We start from the raw sequence: 17,937 nt of genomic DNA, 5'->3' as shown, positions 1-17,937 counted from the left end.
TCACTTTGTGTTGTTCCCGATGGTGGCCCCATCATCGACATCGCCAAACTCCTCACCGTTTCCATCATCACCACCCCAGCCAATCAATCTCACCCGCTCTTCAAATCCATCTCATCCAAATCCCTTTCCCGACTCTCTAGTCTCTTCCATCCCTAGAGACGAGCTACAAATTCGACATCGCATTCGAGATGATGCAGAACGACGTCGTCCGCGCGTTTGAGCAACTGCATCCTCCCCCAAGCTTCCTCATCTTCGACATGGACCGATAATGGAGCTGGCACTCGCTCTCGAAGAATCGAATAGGCCTTTCGTTTCGGGCTCGGGTGGAGCTTCGTCTCCTGCGTTGGAGGGTATGCTTGTGGACTAGAGACATAGGCTTCTTAATTTGCGGTTGGGCGCCACAACTCGTGATCCTATCACACCCTACGGTTGGAGGATTCTTGACATACTGTGGATGGAACTCGACGCTAGAAGGGATCATGGCGGGGGTGCCGTAAGAGACATGGCCATTTGTGGGGGGCCAGTTTACGAATGAGAAATATATTGGTGGTGGAAAATGCTTGGAATTGGAGCGAGTGTGGGAAGTGTTGCGTTTGGAGAGGAGAGAAGGCTGGGGTGTTCGTGGCAAAGGAATGCTATCAAGAGAGCTTTGATGGTGTTGATGGAGGAAGGTACATAAATGAGAACAAGGGCACGAGAGCTTTGATGGTGTTGATGGAGGATGGTGTTGAAGAAATTAAGGCTAGATTTTAATGCTTCTCTTTCATTACCAGTTTGTATTTACAAATACTCTCTCCGTCCCATTAAATATGCAATATTGAAAATCAGCACGAGTTTTTATGTAGTATAGTTTTGTGAATTAATGAATAGAGAGTAAATTATGAGAGATGAAAAAGTAGGGATAGAGACGTTTCTATTTTAGGAAAGGTTGCATTTTTAATGAGATAAATTGAAAAGGGAAAAAATTTAATTTCCAATGGGATAGAGGAAGTATTAGATTATATGACTTAACTATTTCCATTCAAATAATAATGCAAGTAAATTAAATACCCAATCAAAAGAAACTGAAGTAAGCATACACATGCATACCTTTTCCGTTTTAAGCAAAAAATGAAACATTTTAATATACTTGAAACACATCAAATCATGAAACATCAAAACCTATTAGATCAATTCGGAATGAAGGGATTAATAATTGAGCCAATTATCCCGAGATGAAATTACAGGTGTAATATTACAACATTTTATACAATCACATTAATTATCATGTCTAAACAAGATAGTACAAAACTACATTAACTAAAAAACGATATACACCCTGCTGCTCTATTACAGAGCATCACTTGATACACCGGCCAATAGCAATTTATTTACAGGAAAAGGGGAAAATAAGAATAAGACATCAATCACCCTCCTGTCTAATAAACTACAGGTAAACAATTTTTTATACAATTCAACCATTTCTCTTCTCATCTACTCATTACAACCAACTTCCGCTTCAGTCAGGAAAATTGTCATATTAAATTCTCCCAATACTCCATAAGAATATAAATAACATACCAATTTACACCAGCCCACAAAGCCGCTAAGGAAAATGGCTTAAATGGCTTTGCTTCCTTAATCACTGCAATGGAACATCATCTGCATCTGCTTCTGCTTCTGCTTCTGCTTCATCTCGATTGATAATTCTACATTTAGGCACTGGTTTCTCTAACATGGATGTCCCCTTGAAACCAATCATTTGCCAACAGATTTTTCTGTAATTCAAAAGCTGCAACATACGGAGGATCAACTAACGATACCATGTCAAAATAGGTTGGCAGTAATTCTATTCGGCCACTTGCATACCTGCTCTTCCGGTATCTTGTTAAATCCAAACTTCTCTGTCCAAATTGACTTTGCCTCATCTGTTGCCGGAAGAACAAATCTTTTAACATTCAGAAACGCAAGCAATTTCTCGATGCATGAATAAAGTAGTTGAAAGTATCCCTGCGAAGACATTTAATTCCATCAGTACAAGTACAATATCAAATTCTCCACACATGAACACAGCAGAAAATCTTCTAAACCGCATCATGGAGTCGATAGCTCAAGTGTCTCAAAGAAAAGTTGATTGGGCTACCATGATTAATAAAATAGACTAAGAGATGGAATGACGCATGGTATACTGAATATGGGAAGAAATATAAATCAACTTCCAACAAGGGATGTGTGGTATATACGCTAGGCCATTAGGCACAACCGCTGACTTGCTTTAAATCACAAAGCTACATAAATTATAGAAACCAACATTTGAGTGATTCAACTTACTTTTCCCTGATGACCAATGCGTGTTGCAGCCAAAGGAAGTTCAGCAAATTCTTCTCCAAAAAACCGAAGGATACCAGCTGATACAACAGTTGAGCTGAAAGATAGCAATAATTTATTGATCATAAAAATATGTTAACTATTCCTGCAATATATAAAAGTGTAGATATGGTTCTTACTTCACAGTCAAAATAGCACAGTATATCCCACTGAAGTCTTGACCCCTTATATTCCTCCTGACAGATAAATTAAGAAGTGGCACATAAAAAGGCTGGTAGAAGCAAATGGCTACAGAGCATACTGATAACAACTCTAAGCAAGAACGAAATTATGCCTTGAAGGCAAATAAACAAAGCAATGCATACCCATAAACCAAAGATGGGATGAAATCACGTCCAGTTTCTGAATCAACTATAGGGTCAAAACATTCCTGAAACACAATTAAATAAACAGCTGCAAAAATCAAAACTTGACACGTGAAAGTTAAGAGCTTGAGAAGAAGTACTACCGATCAGGAACAGCCATACATTTAATCAAGAGATTAAAATTTTTCCTCAAAGAAATTATGGTGGTATGATAACATTCATTTCTCACATCATTTACCAGGAGTGATTTTCTTTACGAGTCCATCAACAATTCTTATCTATTAACCTGGATTCCAACTTAACTCTGGATATATATCAATATCTTCCATAGTTCCTTAAGTTGGGATAACAACTTGACTACCATGAAGAAAATATAGATTATGACAGCTCAGAAGGTGCATAATTATATACTACAAAATACTTAACTACTCACAGAGCTGTGATATTCGTCAAAACAATGAGCATCAACTTAAAGTGCAAACTCTTACATGAAATATAGCTACAGCCTGCGATAGCAACACTCTGGTTTCCCGAGATGCAATTTTCCCACTTAGAAGCCTCCATCTCACGTCAAGATCAGTGTCGAAATCTGAATTCTTACCTGTTAACTTCTCTCTTATAATGTCCAAGGTGGAATCAGGGAGCCTTTCTGAACCTGCATTCAGCACATTCTGCAGAGCAGAATATATCCATTTGCAGTTCCCAGAGCAGAACCACTTTCCTTTTGGAAGTTCCTGTAAGAGGTGTATAAGGATTATAAACAAGTAAAACTATTTAAAGCATAGTAGGATCCTTCTGCTGAAGTGCTAACCTTCAAATCAGCCAACTTGCATTTTTTCAAACAGCCAACATGATATTCCTTTTCACACTGGAAAAAAAAGAAAGCCTTATTTAGAATATAATATTCCACATAAGGACCTAGAGGAGAAGTCATGAAGATTACCTGATCACACAATATAACAGTACGGGGACCAAAGCCAGACTTACTGAAATCATAGCCTCTGAAAATGACAAATTCAAAATATCAACAAATATAATATGTGCAATTTTAGTTTCTTGGTTCCTTCATTCTGTGTGTTTTGTGGCTCCTACCTGCAGATTATGCATGCTATAACTTCTGCTTCTTCTGGATTCTTGACAGTTCGAATGCAACGATTTGTTATTTGCTCAATTGGATCAATACCTGACACTCTCCCAGCTGCAACAGCATTGGCATTCCACTCAACAAATTTTTCTCGAAGAAACATGTTTTGGCAATAGGTGCAATACCATTTACCACGGGGTATGCTCGAAAGAGATGCACATTCTGCATTAGCACATAATAGATTAAGATGATGTTATTTCATAAGGGAATGAGAAATAAAATTCCCAAAATAGTTTAAGAAACAAGTATAAGTAAATAAAAAAACGAAAAGCAAAAGAAAGTACAGGAATATAAATAAAAGTAAGAGCAGAACAAAATAAGTATTAAAAGGAATAAAAGAAAAAACTGTGGATGGATTACATGTATTTAGAAAATAAGGCCACCGTATGGATGACAGGTACTTAACAATAAACCAAAGCAAAAATTGTCCAGCTTAACAGGCTTATACAGATAACCACCTTTGTGAAAGGCTCTCGGACAGCCATCACATAGCACAAGCTTCCCACCATCTGCACAGATGATGCACAAGTCATCATTGTCTTTTGAAGAACACTTGCGCCCTTTTAATAGAGAGACGGCAAACTCATGGAGAGACACACCATTAGATGTGTAGATATACATATAGCTGCAGAAATATGTGACCTAGTCAGGAGGAGTTATATAAACAGAAAAGTGTGATCAAGATACACTGATGATCCAAAGAAAAATGTAAGACTGACGGTTTCCGGCGGGAAGCCCAACCAGCATGAGCTTCAAACTGAGATGGGCTAACCTGTTCATTGAAAAGAAGATAAATCAATGTCACTGAAACAATTAAGTATTTCAGAAGCTAGATCAATATCATACCAAAGTGCTGCAGCAGCGGCATATTATTCCTGATCCCATTTTATAGCCATCTCGCAATTTCTACAAAAGCACCAGAATGTTAAAATGCAGAAATAGCACAATACGACGTTAAAGTTAACATTTAGGTGAACCACCTTTCCATTAGAATAATAAGCAACTTCAGTTCCATCTGGCAATCCATCATTCTCAAAGACCAGCTTGTGCATCCTCTGATCCCTGGTAAATTGTATCGAAGTTGTTTAGCATGTGCAAAGGAATAGCAGTAAAAGTGCACAAGTGAAAATCAAAGCTAACTGTACGACTTTTTAGTTATCTTCTTTGAGGAACTTTTTGAGTTCCCAGAAAGGGGAGGAGATGCAATTTTTGAGGACTGTGAGAGTGATGCAGTACTCGACAACCTGCAAGACCAAAAGAAAAAACTAAATTAACACTTTTACTGAATTTCATATCAATTACATCAACTAATAGCTATATGCACCAACTTCTTTAGTATCTTTCTCGTAGTCTTGTTCCTCAGTAAGCCACGAGAGGAAGTACTGCCATTTGAAGTTGGATCAGATAATGATTTGGAATATGTCATGATAGCACTTCCAGGAGACTTTAGTGAAGAAGTTGATAGTGACAGCCTGAGTATGCCAAACAACACAAGGAAATACTTATAGGCAACTTTTTCTAGAACAAAACAATTAATGAGCACAAAATTTCCCATGATAGAGAGAACAAGAAAAGCCTAAGAGCCCCACATCTTAGTCATCTTTAGTTGGCCTTTCTTTTTTGTTGCACCACGCAATGAGGATTTTGCTGAGGATTTTGCACAGGCCTTGAGCTCTGAATGCCTGCAAATGAGCGGACAAATTTCATATCCTTCATTCTTATCTTTTCAGAAAATCATACGGAAAGACAATCATAAGCAATAGAAGTAAAGCAGATGCAGACTTTGTCATTTTTCTTCCTGGACGACCTCTTTTTAAGGGAGTGGAATGTACTTCACCATTTTCAGAAAGTGATAAACCTAATAATGGTTCCATAGGCCTGAACGGGAACAAAAAAAAGTTAATCAAGAGGAAAATTTTATAACAAGATCATGAGCAACTTTTGACCAGCAAAAATCAACAATCACTCCAGAGTTTTCAACAGTTTATTAAGAATAGCGATGAGTATATTTCACAGAGTCAATTGAGTTTTTGAGGGAGAAATGTTTAAGCAATGATTACTCGTAAGGATATAGCACCTTGACTTTACACTTTCTGCATCAAAATCTGAATTCAGAATAACCATGCAAGAATCACAGAGGAGTTCCACCTTTGCAGCAGAGGTCGCAAGAAATGACCCTGTAAAAAAAGAAAATCAAAGATGTTATTTAGAAGAGATTAAATCAGTAGGTACTAGAAATTAAGCATAACATCTATCAATATGTATGTACAATTATATGAACAAATAATATAAAAGAATTAAGAAACCATATTGCTTACCAGAACAATTCCTACAGATGACAGATTCCTTCACAGGAATAGGGCCTATGAAGTTTTGTATTGTTTCTTCTAAAGTTTTAACAGATGATTTTCGGCATTCTTTGACCACATCCAGGAGGCTCATCCCATTCTCTAAGCAGATATATTGTGATGCACGTCTATATGATTTGCAGGCATGTATCTCAAACTGGCAGGGCGGAACTACCTGGACAATTGAGAGAATCATTCTGGCTTCAGGTGATATGTACAGTATGCAATAGGTGAAAATTTTGGATTCACTGCATTGACTACAAAAGAGAACGTCAAGATTACTACCCACCTGTGCTCCCTTGCAGAAACTACAAGAACACAGGATACCAGCATCTTTTATCGTACCACGTAGTGGGAATCCCTGGGAAGATGTTATAATCAGTTGAGTATCCTGAAGGAAGCGTTACATATTGACGGTGCTCAACTTCATAAGAAACAATCACATGGGTGGCCAGATTAATATTTTACTAGCATTCTAACAGTGTCAAAACAATAGAAATACTGGAAATGTTAAGACAGATTATCCCTAAACCTTCAATATGACCAAAAACAAGTTAAGCAAATAATGACTGATTACACCCAGTGTCGAGGATGTCTGACTCATGTAATATGTTGAACTGAACGTTATTCTATGTATTTTCTTCACATAAATGTTGACTTTTGAAAAACTAAGAGGAATCTTCAAGGGGCTTTAACACTGTATCAACATTCCTAAATTAGACTACAAAGCCTTGTGACCTTTGCCTTTATTATGTACACTAAACAAGTGGTGTGAAATACATGATATGGCATTATGACTGTAGCTAAATCAAGTCTTTAACCCAAGTCACTAATCACTACAATCCTAAATGACATGCTATTGCCTGTGAAGATAAAGAGTATGCTGTAACAAGCATCTAATGATTGGCTCAGCCATACCATCTTATCCCCAATCATCAACATTGCAATCTAATCCTCAGAAAATTGCTGCCATAGGATTTTCTAGTTGAAAATGAAGCACATAGCATACGCAAACGGCCCAAATTGAAATTGACAGCTGATTCAAGTAACAAACCACATGCAGGATCCAATTAGGAAACCTTGGAGAGTTCCGTAACATCTGAAATTCAAAATGATATTTATATGCAGAAGGAATATAAATTGCTGCTCAACTAATTTACACAAAAATGTAACAATGATACTGATCTCTCTCTCTTCCCGATCCTTCCCACCCACAGGCACAAACCACCAATATCACTCTTTTCTGGCATCAGGAGTATTAAATTTGCTAGAGCAGATCATATAAAGCTATGGAATTACATCCTGACATGCCTAATGTCAACAATCACCGAGTGATTAGGGAAATTAAATAACACAGACAATTTTATTACTATATCTTTTACATTCCTAAATAAATTAGCGACATCGAGAATGACATGATACTTACAAATAGTATAAAAAAACAACATGACCAGCAACAATAATAGCAGAGCAAAAACAATAAAAAGAAATAGCTAAACCAACACTACGGAAACAGCAATTCAAAAGAGGCCATCTAATATCATAATTAGTAGTGACAGCAGATGTAGTATAACCACAGCAAAAGAAGTACTAGTAAGAAAAGACATTATATGGCTGATCGAAATACCCTCTTGCCACCATTGTAGAAAACTGGGTATCCTTCCAGCAGCCCAGTCTCAAAGAGCTCTCTAACTGTTGTTGGCCGCCCTTTTATAAGTATTTTCTTCGACATCTTCATCTCCATTTTCCTAGTCTTCGTACTTCCCAACAGCGCCAATTCTTCACTCACCAATCCATCTGCCTCCAAAATCACTGCGTCCCTCAGATCACCTAAATCCCCATTCTCCATTTCAGAGTCAGCAAGTATAGAGCGCGTAAACCTCCGTCTCCCCGCTAAAGGAATAGATTCCTCTTTCACTTCAATCTCCATCATCTCCCCCTCACTATCCCCTCCCAAATTACCCCCAAATTCAACCACATTCAATCCATCACCACCATTAACTGCGAATTCATCTTTCAAACGCACAACATCCTCAATTTTAACTGATACCACAGGATCTCCCTCAATTTTAGCCGCTCTATCCATACTTCTACTCTTAAACCTCTTATTCCTCGTATAAACCGCGAAACCGTTCGCCTCACTAGGCCTCACTCTAGGAACATAGCAGTGATCCATCCAACCAGAACTGTTCGATTCGGGTCGGTTCGGATCTCCTGAACCGGTTCCAGGTTCAGGCTTAATGAACTCACTCGGATACTCAGTATCCAAACCCGATTCCGGCTTCATTGCCGTTAATCCGCCTCTATCCTCAAATCCTCAGCAATTGATGATTCACCAATCGCGAAAACAGCAGAAGCGGAGGGAGAAGACTCAATTCTGATTATGGATCTGCGCGAGTTGGATAATTCAGTTGCATGCATAGAAGTGGAGAAAAGAGGGTTATTTATCAGGAGTTTGTTTTTTCTGTGGGTGTGAAAAGAAACTAGAGAGAGAAACCCTATGAAGTGTTGAGATAGAAAGAAAAAATATTGCAGTGAGATTCTTCTTTTTTTTTCATTGGAAAATTGAGTTAAGGCTGTAATTGAGTTGCGTTCCTTACTTGGAGTTATTGCTTTTCGGCCTCTCTACATTACTTTTCACTGCGGTTCTATACTATTTTACTCAAATCTCATGAACATATTTACTCACCATCAACTATTTGGGAAAATTAAATTCATTCATTCACAGCCGCCGTAAAAAATTTAAAATAGAAAAATAATTAATAGGGGTTCAAGAGTATTCATGAAGGATGCTTTCTCCAGGCCACAATTCACTGTCCACAATTCGCTGTCAACAGTATCATGAAGGATGCTCTATCGCCAGGCCACAATTCGTTGTCAACAGTATCATGAAGAATGTTCTCTCGCCAGGCCACAATTCGCTGTCAACAGTATCCATGAAGGATGCTCTCTCACCAGACCACAATTAGCTGTAAAGAGTATCCACAAAGGATGCTCTCTCGCCATGCCACAATTCGCTGTCATCTCATCATTCCCATTTCCCTATATCTCCTACATTAATTTACATTAATAACTGTTTTAATTGTAAAATTGAAAAATGAATAGCCAATGTATAACACAAAACAACTTAATAAACTAAAAATAAAATTATTACATAATAGAAAATACAATAAAACCTACTAATCATATTTTTCGATCTTCTTAATGAGTACGTGCAACATGAGGTTATGCACTCGGAGATCATCCTCCGTCTTCTTCGACGTATCATTCGCTTTTAGATTGGAGTATCGTTGGATGGTTACTTTAACATTCATGTTGGTGTTATGAAGAGCCTCGAAAATGCTATCTAGTAATGTGTTGGTGTACAACTCTGATGAGTATTGGAAGATGACTTGAGGTTCTTAATTTCTTGAGAGATTTCACGCAGTGCGTCTACAATCAATTACATCGCCCGATTAAGAAGAGCATTTTCATCTAGCGCTGAGCATCTACTTTATGTGTTCATTTTTTGCATATCTTGCATCAGTCGGAAACTCAGTTGCAACATGTTGGAGCATTATCCACTATTGTATCAGAGTATATAACCATTACAGAGGTTATGAAGGAGTCTATCTGGTTGAAGGGAGTTCGTTCTTAACTCAATTTTCTTAAAGGTGTTCATGTTGTTTATTTTGATAGCCAGTCAGTCATTCAATTGAGCAAAAATCCAATCTTTCATGATACAACAAACCCCCATAGATGTTAGGTTCTATTTCATTAGATATGTGTTTGAAAAAGTTTCTATTAACCGGCAATGGTTGCTGATAAGGCTCGTTTTATGCATTGGTTTAGGGTTAAAATTCTGTGCATTTGGGGCGCTAATGTGCGTTTATGAGTTCAGGTGCGTAGTAAATCTGCCGGACCTAGGAGTTGCTGTTACCGGACCTGGCAGATGTAAAAGAGATGGAATTGAAGTAAAAATCGGAAGTCGTCGTTCGGACCTGGGAGAATCAAAAGTTGGCGATAGGAGCAGAATTGAGCGAGAGCAGATTATTTTAAAGAAGTCTTACTCAAGGGCAAGAGCGTAAAATCACCAGAGGGATACCCTAGGGATCAGAGCCTCACATATATAAGGAGCTCAACCTTGAAGAACAAGACAACCACTTCTACACTTTCTTAGCTCTAGCTTTCGTTCCATGCTTTAGTTCCATACTTCAAATTTCTCATTTCGTCTGCTGCGCACTTGGAGATGGAGGATTCTGGCCACCGTGGTTCTTGTTATCGTTATTTTGCTGCTGTGTAACACCGCCTTGTGAAGGCGAAGAAACAATCTTTACTTGTTTTCGTTTAGTACTCGTTGGTTTTAAATTTTGCAACTCTAGTTTCTGACTTTGATCCACTGGATTCGAACCTATTTCTCTTTATTATGGAAGTGTATGTTGGTTTCTGTTGCATATCGCTGAGTTGATGTTTATTTCTTGCTTTTTAGCTTTCGTTATTGTTTATTGTTGGATGTTTGTAGCTGAAATCTGTTGGTTTGTTGATGGAGGTTGGGGATTTACGTATGGAGGTATCTGGATTTGTTGAAACGTGGTGTATTTGAGTTGGAGTTTCGCGTATTTGGTGTTTGCTGTTTGCGTTGTGCATGATTATGGTTGGTTACTTTCTGTTTCTGCATCCTTTAGGTCCAGTAGCATAGATCTGTTAGTTTAGGCTTTAATTTCTCGTTTTGAGTTTAGATCTAAGGTTTGCTCTGTTTTCAGAGTGTTTAATACTCTGTTCTATCTGCTATTCTCGTTTGATTCCCGAAGAAGATGAAGTTGTTGGTAGTTAGAACCAGATCTGCTTTATGTCAGCACTTTTCAACATGTACTTTACTTTTCTGCATTGTCCCCTAGAGCCTGTCAGTACGATCCGCTCTGTCTTTTTACTTTTCTGCATGCTTTTCCAGACTGGTAGTTTAAGGAAATTTGTCTTTATTTTTCGCTTTATGCTTGTCTGTCCAAATTAGGATAGTCTGTCTAGTTAAGTTTACTCCAGTTGTTTTAGAACTTTAAAATATCTCATTTCTCTAAGTCATGCATGTTCCGTACGCTCTCGTTTCTTAGACCCAGTAGGTAGAGTAAAGTTTTTCTATCTCTCAGACCCAGTAGTTTTAAGTTCTCGACCCACAAAATTGCGTGGCAGCAGCCAACCCCTTTTCCCAAAACATCCTCAAATGCAGTTTCGTAACACCTTCGTCCTCGTGGGATCGATCCTTTACTTCCTTGTGCTAAGTTGTAGTATAGTGGGTTGAGGTTTTTGAAGAAATAGAGTGCATCCAACGACCCCTTTCTGATAGTTTCATGATCTTCTAGCCTCTGAAGTCTAGTCGAATCCTCTGGACCTGTTAGATCGAGTGACATATATCACACCGCACCTGCACTGCACGTTTCTAAGCTCTTCAGCTGCACATACAATATCAGATACCATTTTCTTCGTCTTCGAAATAGCTTCACGATGGTACCTTGAACATCTCAATCGGAATTCTTTGCAAAAAGTTATGGCCTTTCTACCCACATCGCACAATGTTGTCAAGTGCCGAATAACTCAAGGAATTAAGACAAAATATACCGTATGAAGCCAAATCTTCTCCTTAACTTATGGAGCACGAAAATTACCCTCTCCAAACCTTTTTCAAGCCTATAAATACTCCATAAACTAACTCATAATTAAAACTATTCACTGCCTCCAAAGTTGGGGAGCCTCCGAGGCTCCTCCCACTTTCTCCAACCCTAATCCCTCCACATAAAATTCTTCCATTGTTCTTGCTTGGAGTTTGAAGCTTGGAGTGAAGATTAAAAGACTAGAAGACTCTACCTGGTTTCATCTTTCTTGTTTTTATGTTTTCTCTTCAAATTTGTCTATGAATAACTAAATTTGTAGGATTCTAGGGATGTGTTAGTAACAATTTTGGTTTATACAGTTCCTATTTATTTAATATCCATTTTGTTCGTTGCTTGCTGTATTTCAAAGTAGAGGATAATGCTTCATGTTTGAGTGACACATTTCTTGTGATGATTTATTGACTTGCAAAGTAATCGAGAGAGGATTTGCATGTTAGAATAACTTAGTTAACATTACAATTAATGCCCCTTAAAATGGTACTACTTTTAATTGATAGTGAGAATAATATGAGTCTTTTGTGTTTTTTGGTGTTCCTAATCTAACATTGACGACCTTAGTGTGAAACATACTTTGTGCCGCATAGACAATACTTATGTGACTAGTTCCAGTTAAGCATGATCTATGCTAGGGTGTTGTAAGTTGTGTCTTATATAAACCATAACTGTGAAAGCACGTCCCTATAATTCTCTTGATTCATCTGCTTTTTCAAACCAAGTTAACTGTGATCTTTTACTGTTTTTGTTTACTTGCTTTCATTTACTAGTTTTCTTAGTTAAATCAAACTCCAAATTGTGTGACCAAATAGTGATAGAAGCCTAGTATTTGGTAATCAATGTGTGACTGTATTCTCTGTGTTCGATATCCATGTGCTTACCCTTTAGCTATACTATTTCTGTCTTGTGCAAATAGTTGTAGTGCTAAAAAAATAGTGCATCGCGTATAAATTGGCTAACACGCTTGGTGTCTAGATGCAATCTGGTAGTTTCCTAGACTAATGGATCTAATCCTCAAGTTCTGGAACTATGACCGATTGTTTATCGGAACCAAAATTAAATTCAATTTTATTTTTAATTAATAATAAAAGAAATTGAAATTTACTTCCAAATTTTGTCAAAGTCTATTTTAATCATTGTCACTATTAGTTATAAGATCTCAAAGTCAATAAAGTGTCTAACCATTATTTTAAATATAAGTATCTCAAAGTCAAAAGTGCTTACACATTAATATTTTCAAAAAATGATAACTCTTCACTTATTATCGGAGAAAAACTTTTAAATTTTACATCATTTAAAGTTGAAGTCTTTTAAAGTGCCTAAATAATTTATGTTTACTTGTAAATAGAAATAATAATAATAATAATAATAATAATATAATAATATAATAATAATAATAATAATAACAATAATAATAATAATACTCCCTCCGTCCCCGATTAAGAGTCACACTTTTCCATTTCGGTCCGTCCCCAATTAAGAGTCACACTTCATTTTTAGCATAAATGGTAAATAGGCCTCACATTCCACTAACACACTTCACTCACATTTTATTATAAAACCAATATAAATTAGTGGGTCCCACATTCTACTAACTTTTTCAACCAACTTTTCTTTACATTTCTTAAAATCCGTGTCCGGTCAAAGTGTGACTCTTAATCGGGGACGGAGGGAGTAATAAATAATAATAAAAAAGTAGATTAAAAGTTAAAAGTTAAAAGTTAAAACCCTAAACAATTCTTCTCTCGTTCGATAAAATTTGTTTTGTAGCGCCCCTGTGAAATCCCAACTGGAATCGGTCGTTCGTCGATGTCCTGCTGTTTAAAGTTCCTTCCAATTTGAATTTCATATTAAGTATGTATTTTTTTCACTTTTAAATATTTCTCATAGCTGGATTTTGTATAAACGAACATTTTGTATCATCATGAAACTTGTGCTTTAATATTATGATAATTTGTTATTTGGGAATTTGTATATTACATGTATTAACAATTTGAGAAATTTCTAAATAAGGTTCGCTGACCTTTCGTAATTAGGGATTCAATTCGCTGACCTTTCGTAATTTGGGATCGAGGCATGCGTATTCTTCAGAATAAGGGATTTCTGATATTTTATCTTATTTATGTTCCTTTTTAATATTAATTCCCTCTAACTATTTATTAATTGCCTAAATTACCCCCTTCAAATTTTTACCTAAATTCTATAAAAAAAATTAGAGATCCAGCCGTTCCTAAAAAGGATTTATCAAACAATTTTTTTCTTCTTTTCCATATATTTACGTGAACAATTCCTTAATCACTTTAAATAATAATTGTGTTCAAGACCATTTATCAATCACTTTTAACTAACAAGCTATGCTATTAAGTGAAAAAGTGGCTAGTTTTTAATCATGTGCAATCAAGAAACCTTTATCTACTTACAAGTACTTTTTTTCTAAAAAATCCAAAAACAAACATGTTCATATAGAAGAACAACTACAAAAACTCTTCTTCCACGATTTCTTCCAAAAAAATAATGAATTCAAAAAAGCATAGTTTCACAAAATACTTCAAAAAAATCACAGTTACACAAAACACTTCCACAAAATTATAGTTTCACAAAATACTTCCACAAAAGTATAGATCATCAATGAACTTTTTCTTCAAAAGCATAATTCCTCAAAATACATGATCACTAAATTGGCTTCCTTGGAGGGAGCTTCTTCTTCGCACATATTTTTAATGTATTTCTTCTAGGTTTATGCTTTTCCACTACCTCTATGCGGCAATTTACTAGGCTGAAATTTTTTTATACTAATGTCAGTATATAAAAAACAGTCGGCTTCATTCTACATATTATACACAGTTAATTCTTCGTATCTCATTGGTTCTTCAACTGCCCCCTGCCTTTGGCATGCATCCCACCTAAAGGTCGTCCATTTGTACAACTCTTCCTACAACTCAAGTAAATAAAACAAAAATAAGATTGATATAATAAAATAAAGAGTAAGATGCAACTCCAAGTAATTACATTTTCTTTGTTCCATTAAAAACACATTTCGCTGATGATTCCCTATGACCAAATTCTTTGCATTGCATACGTTGGACCTGCCACATTCCTTTTGTCCTAGATTTGTTTCCCTTGCCTTGTCCTAGATTTGTTTCCCTTGCCTTCCAAGCATTCTGGTATTATATTTTTCCTCAGTCTCCCCTGGAGCTCTTTTTTGCAAAGGAGGTAACACCTTGAAGCCAAGGATGCATTCCCCCAGCGAACCCCGAAGTGGTGGGAGAGCCTTTCGATTCCAAAATATGTGGACTCGACATTAGGGGTTCCAGCGAATTGTCCAAGACTCATGGAGCCAAGAGACAAGGGCATCTGGTCTTCTAGGCCTTCAAATTAAATTGAGCTGGCTGAAACACACACTCAAAAGGTGGAACAAAGACACGTTTGGTAACCTCTTCGCCAACCTGCAAAGAGCTGAGGAGGACATCGCGGTGGCCCAGAAGGAGTACGAGGAGGATCCCTCTGCCACCAACAGAACTCGTACCAACCGGCTGATCGCGGAGTACATCCTTCTCCTCAAAATGGAGGAGGACTTCTGGAAGCAAAAAGCAGCGGTCCGTTGGGTCGTAGAGGGTGACAGAAACACAAAATTTTACCAGAGTTGGGTGAGGCAAAAAAGAGTGAAGGGCAGAATCCATGCAATACACAGCGGCGACAGACTCATTACGGAGGGGGAGGAAATCCGAGCTTCAGCCGTCTCTTTCTTTCAAGAGCTCCTCGCCCCCCCCAGACACTATTCTAAGGGAATCAAACTGGGACCTCATAAAGAGGCTTCCCAACGACGTCGACCAGAATGCTCTTATAGCTCCACCGGACATGGCAGAAGTTAAGGAGGCGGTCTTTAGTATCTCGGGCGATAGCACCCCGGGACCGGACGGTTTTTCAGCAACCTTCTTCCAAAAATGCTGGAAAATCGTAGGACGAGATGTGATTGAAGCTGTGGCACTTTTCTTCAATGGTGCTTACCTCCCAAGAAGCTTTACCGATCAACTTATGTAACATCACGAACAAGATCATCACCAAGATCCTCACAGTAAGATTGATCCCTCTCCTTCCTCTGGTTATTGCCCCGAATCAAATCGGCTTTATTAAAGGAAGGTTGTTGAGTGACAACATCCTTTTGGCACAAGAAATGTTCCACGAACTGCATCGATGCAGCCCAACACCAAACCACGCCCTCAAATTAGACATGGCAAAGGCATAGGACATGGTGCAATGGCCATTCCTCCTAAAGATTATCGATCAGATGGGGTTCCCGAGAGCTTGGACTAGCATGATTAGTCGTTGCATTGGATCATGCTGGTTCTCGATCATGGTCAATGGCTCCCCAGCAGGATTCTTTAAATCCTCAAGGGGACTCAGACAAGGAGACCCAATCTCGCCGGCCCTCTTTATAATTGCAGCTGACTACCTCTCCAGAGCTCTTGACAATCTAATTCTCGGAGACAAGACTATGACGTTCAAATCCTCACGATCCAGTCCGGAGGTGAGCCATCTTGCCTATGCGGACGACATTCTTATCTTCACTCAAGCAGCGGACGCCTCCCTTCATAAACTAAAGAATTTCCTTGATGACTACATGGCCGCCTCGGGGCAGCTAATTAATCTCCATAAAAGCAACTTCTTAATCGCGCCAGGATTCTCCGAATGGGCCCCAAGGATCTAAGGCATCGGGGGCTTCGCTCGGGGGTCTTTCCCCTTCCTCTATCTTGGAGTTCCAATTTACCGGGGTATCAAACGAAATAATATGTTCCTTTTCCTCCGTGAAAATGATTGCTAAAAGAATCACAGGATGGGCCCACCGCCACCTCTCTTTCGGGGGCCGCCTTACTCTCATCAAGAGCTTGAACCCACGGCGGGTATCATCAAACAACTTGAGAAGCAGCTTGCTATGTTCTTCTGGGGTTCATCAACTGATCATAAGAAGACCTATTGGGAACAAATCTTCCTTCCCTTCGAGGAATGAGGCCTTGGAATCCGCAGATTCAAGGAGGTTCTCCGAGCCTTCAACGCAAAACTCTGGTGGAGACTCTGGGAAAAAAACTCCCTCTGGGCAGACTATATGCTTCGGAAATACTGCTCAAAAGTGTCACCCCTCTCCCTCTCATCCACCGAGTAACTGCAGCCCCACATGGAGAAGGTTGTACCGAGCTTGGCCCCAAGCCCACCTGCACATCTGCTGGGTCATTGGAGACGGATCATGCCTCTTGTGGGACGAAATTTGGCTCGAGGACTCTCCTAACTCGTGTTGCGGAGCTCTGGACTAACGGCAAATGGTGCCCCCACAAGCTTCAGATTCTCCATCACCAAGCAGGTATCCCCAGTGAACTATCGAGCAAATTCTGGACACACTCATCCTCTCGGGAACCAAGGACTCACCAAGATGGACTCTCTCACATCTTGGCAATTTTACCCTCTCTTCGGCCTAGAAGCTTCAACGCTCTCAAAGACCCGAGATTCAGGGGCTAAAGGACTTATGGCATAAAGGAATTACAATCTCCATGTCCATCTTCGTTTGGAGGCTTCTCTCAAACCGAGTCCCGGTTGACGCTAAGCTCCAATGGAGGAAAATATCATTAGCTTCGAAGTGCCGCTGCTGTGTGGTCGCCCCAAACACCGAAACTCTGGCCCACTTGTTTATTCACGGAGAAGGGGCCTCGGAAGTGTGGAGAAGGTTTGATAGCTGTTAGTATGCCTTGAATTTGTATAGGATTAGGTTTCCTAATTGGGATAGGATTATGTTTCCTAGGCCCAGTCTGTCTTATGTGTGCCTATATATATGGGAGTAGAGCACATAATCTGTATCCGAAAATGTGCAATCCATAATACAATTTGTTCTCCGGTTTTGCCCGTGGACGAGCCAACACAACGTTGGTGAACCACATAAATTTTGTGTCTATTTACGTTCTTTTGTTTCTCGATTCACAATTGCCCTATTTGTCATAACAAACTCGGTATCTAGAGCCTGCTTTCGAATCCAGTGGTTTTGAATTTCGGGCTCGCAGGGTTTTGTCCGGGTAAATCGAGATGCTAACCGCTTCCGAACGTGAAGGTCGATAAATTCACTGGGAGAAATAGTTTTGGTTTATGGC

At 38.7% G+C, this 17,937-nt stretch overlaps 1 protein-coding gene across 2 annotated transcripts; it reads right to left on the bottom strand.

Annotated features, from left to right (window-relative positions):
- Positions 1-1,295: 1,295 nt before the first annotated feature.
- LOC125205993 lies at positions 1,296-8,706 on the bottom strand. Of its 2 annotated transcripts, XM_048105239.1 has the most exons (22): positions 7,792-8,706; positions 6,454-6,525; positions 6,135-6,339; positions 5,894-5,993; positions 5,599-5,694; positions 5,406-5,498; positions 5,145-5,288; positions 4,965-5,060; positions 4,797-4,878; positions 4,663-4,722; positions 4,536-4,588; positions 4,275-4,441; positions 3,949-3,978; positions 3,765-3,870; positions 3,616-3,673; positions 3,484-3,540; positions 3,161-3,406; positions 2,673-2,737; positions 2,487-2,543; positions 2,311-2,404; positions 1,849-1,989; positions 1,296-1,771 (listed from the first exon to the last, which is right to left on the bottom strand). In XM_048105239.1, exons 1-22 carry the CDS (start codon positions 8,449-8,451, stop codon positions 1,622-1,624), a joined length of 2,832 nt encoding a protein of 943 aa, XP_047961196.1. In that variant the 5' UTR covers positions 8,452-8,706; the 3' UTR covers positions 1,296-1,621. The 2 variants fall into 2 exon arrangements, with proteins under 2 accessions (XP_047961196.1, XP_047961195.1); XM_048105238.1 differs by having other exon boundaries at positions 3,765-3,978.
- Positions 8,707-17,937: the final 9,231 nt, after the last annotated feature.

This window comes from Salvia hispanica, chromosome 2 (genome assembly GCF_023119035.1).
Source record: "Salvia hispanica cultivar TCC Black 2014 chromosome 2, UniMelb_Shisp_WGS_1.0, whole genome shotgun sequence".
In the NCBI taxonomy this organism is placed as follows: domain Eukaryota; kingdom Viridiplantae; phylum Streptophyta; class Magnoliopsida; order Lamiales; family Lamiaceae; genus Salvia; species Salvia hispanica.
Note: the sequence above shows the minus strand (reverse complement) of the source record. Positions and strands in the feature narration are given on the sequence as shown.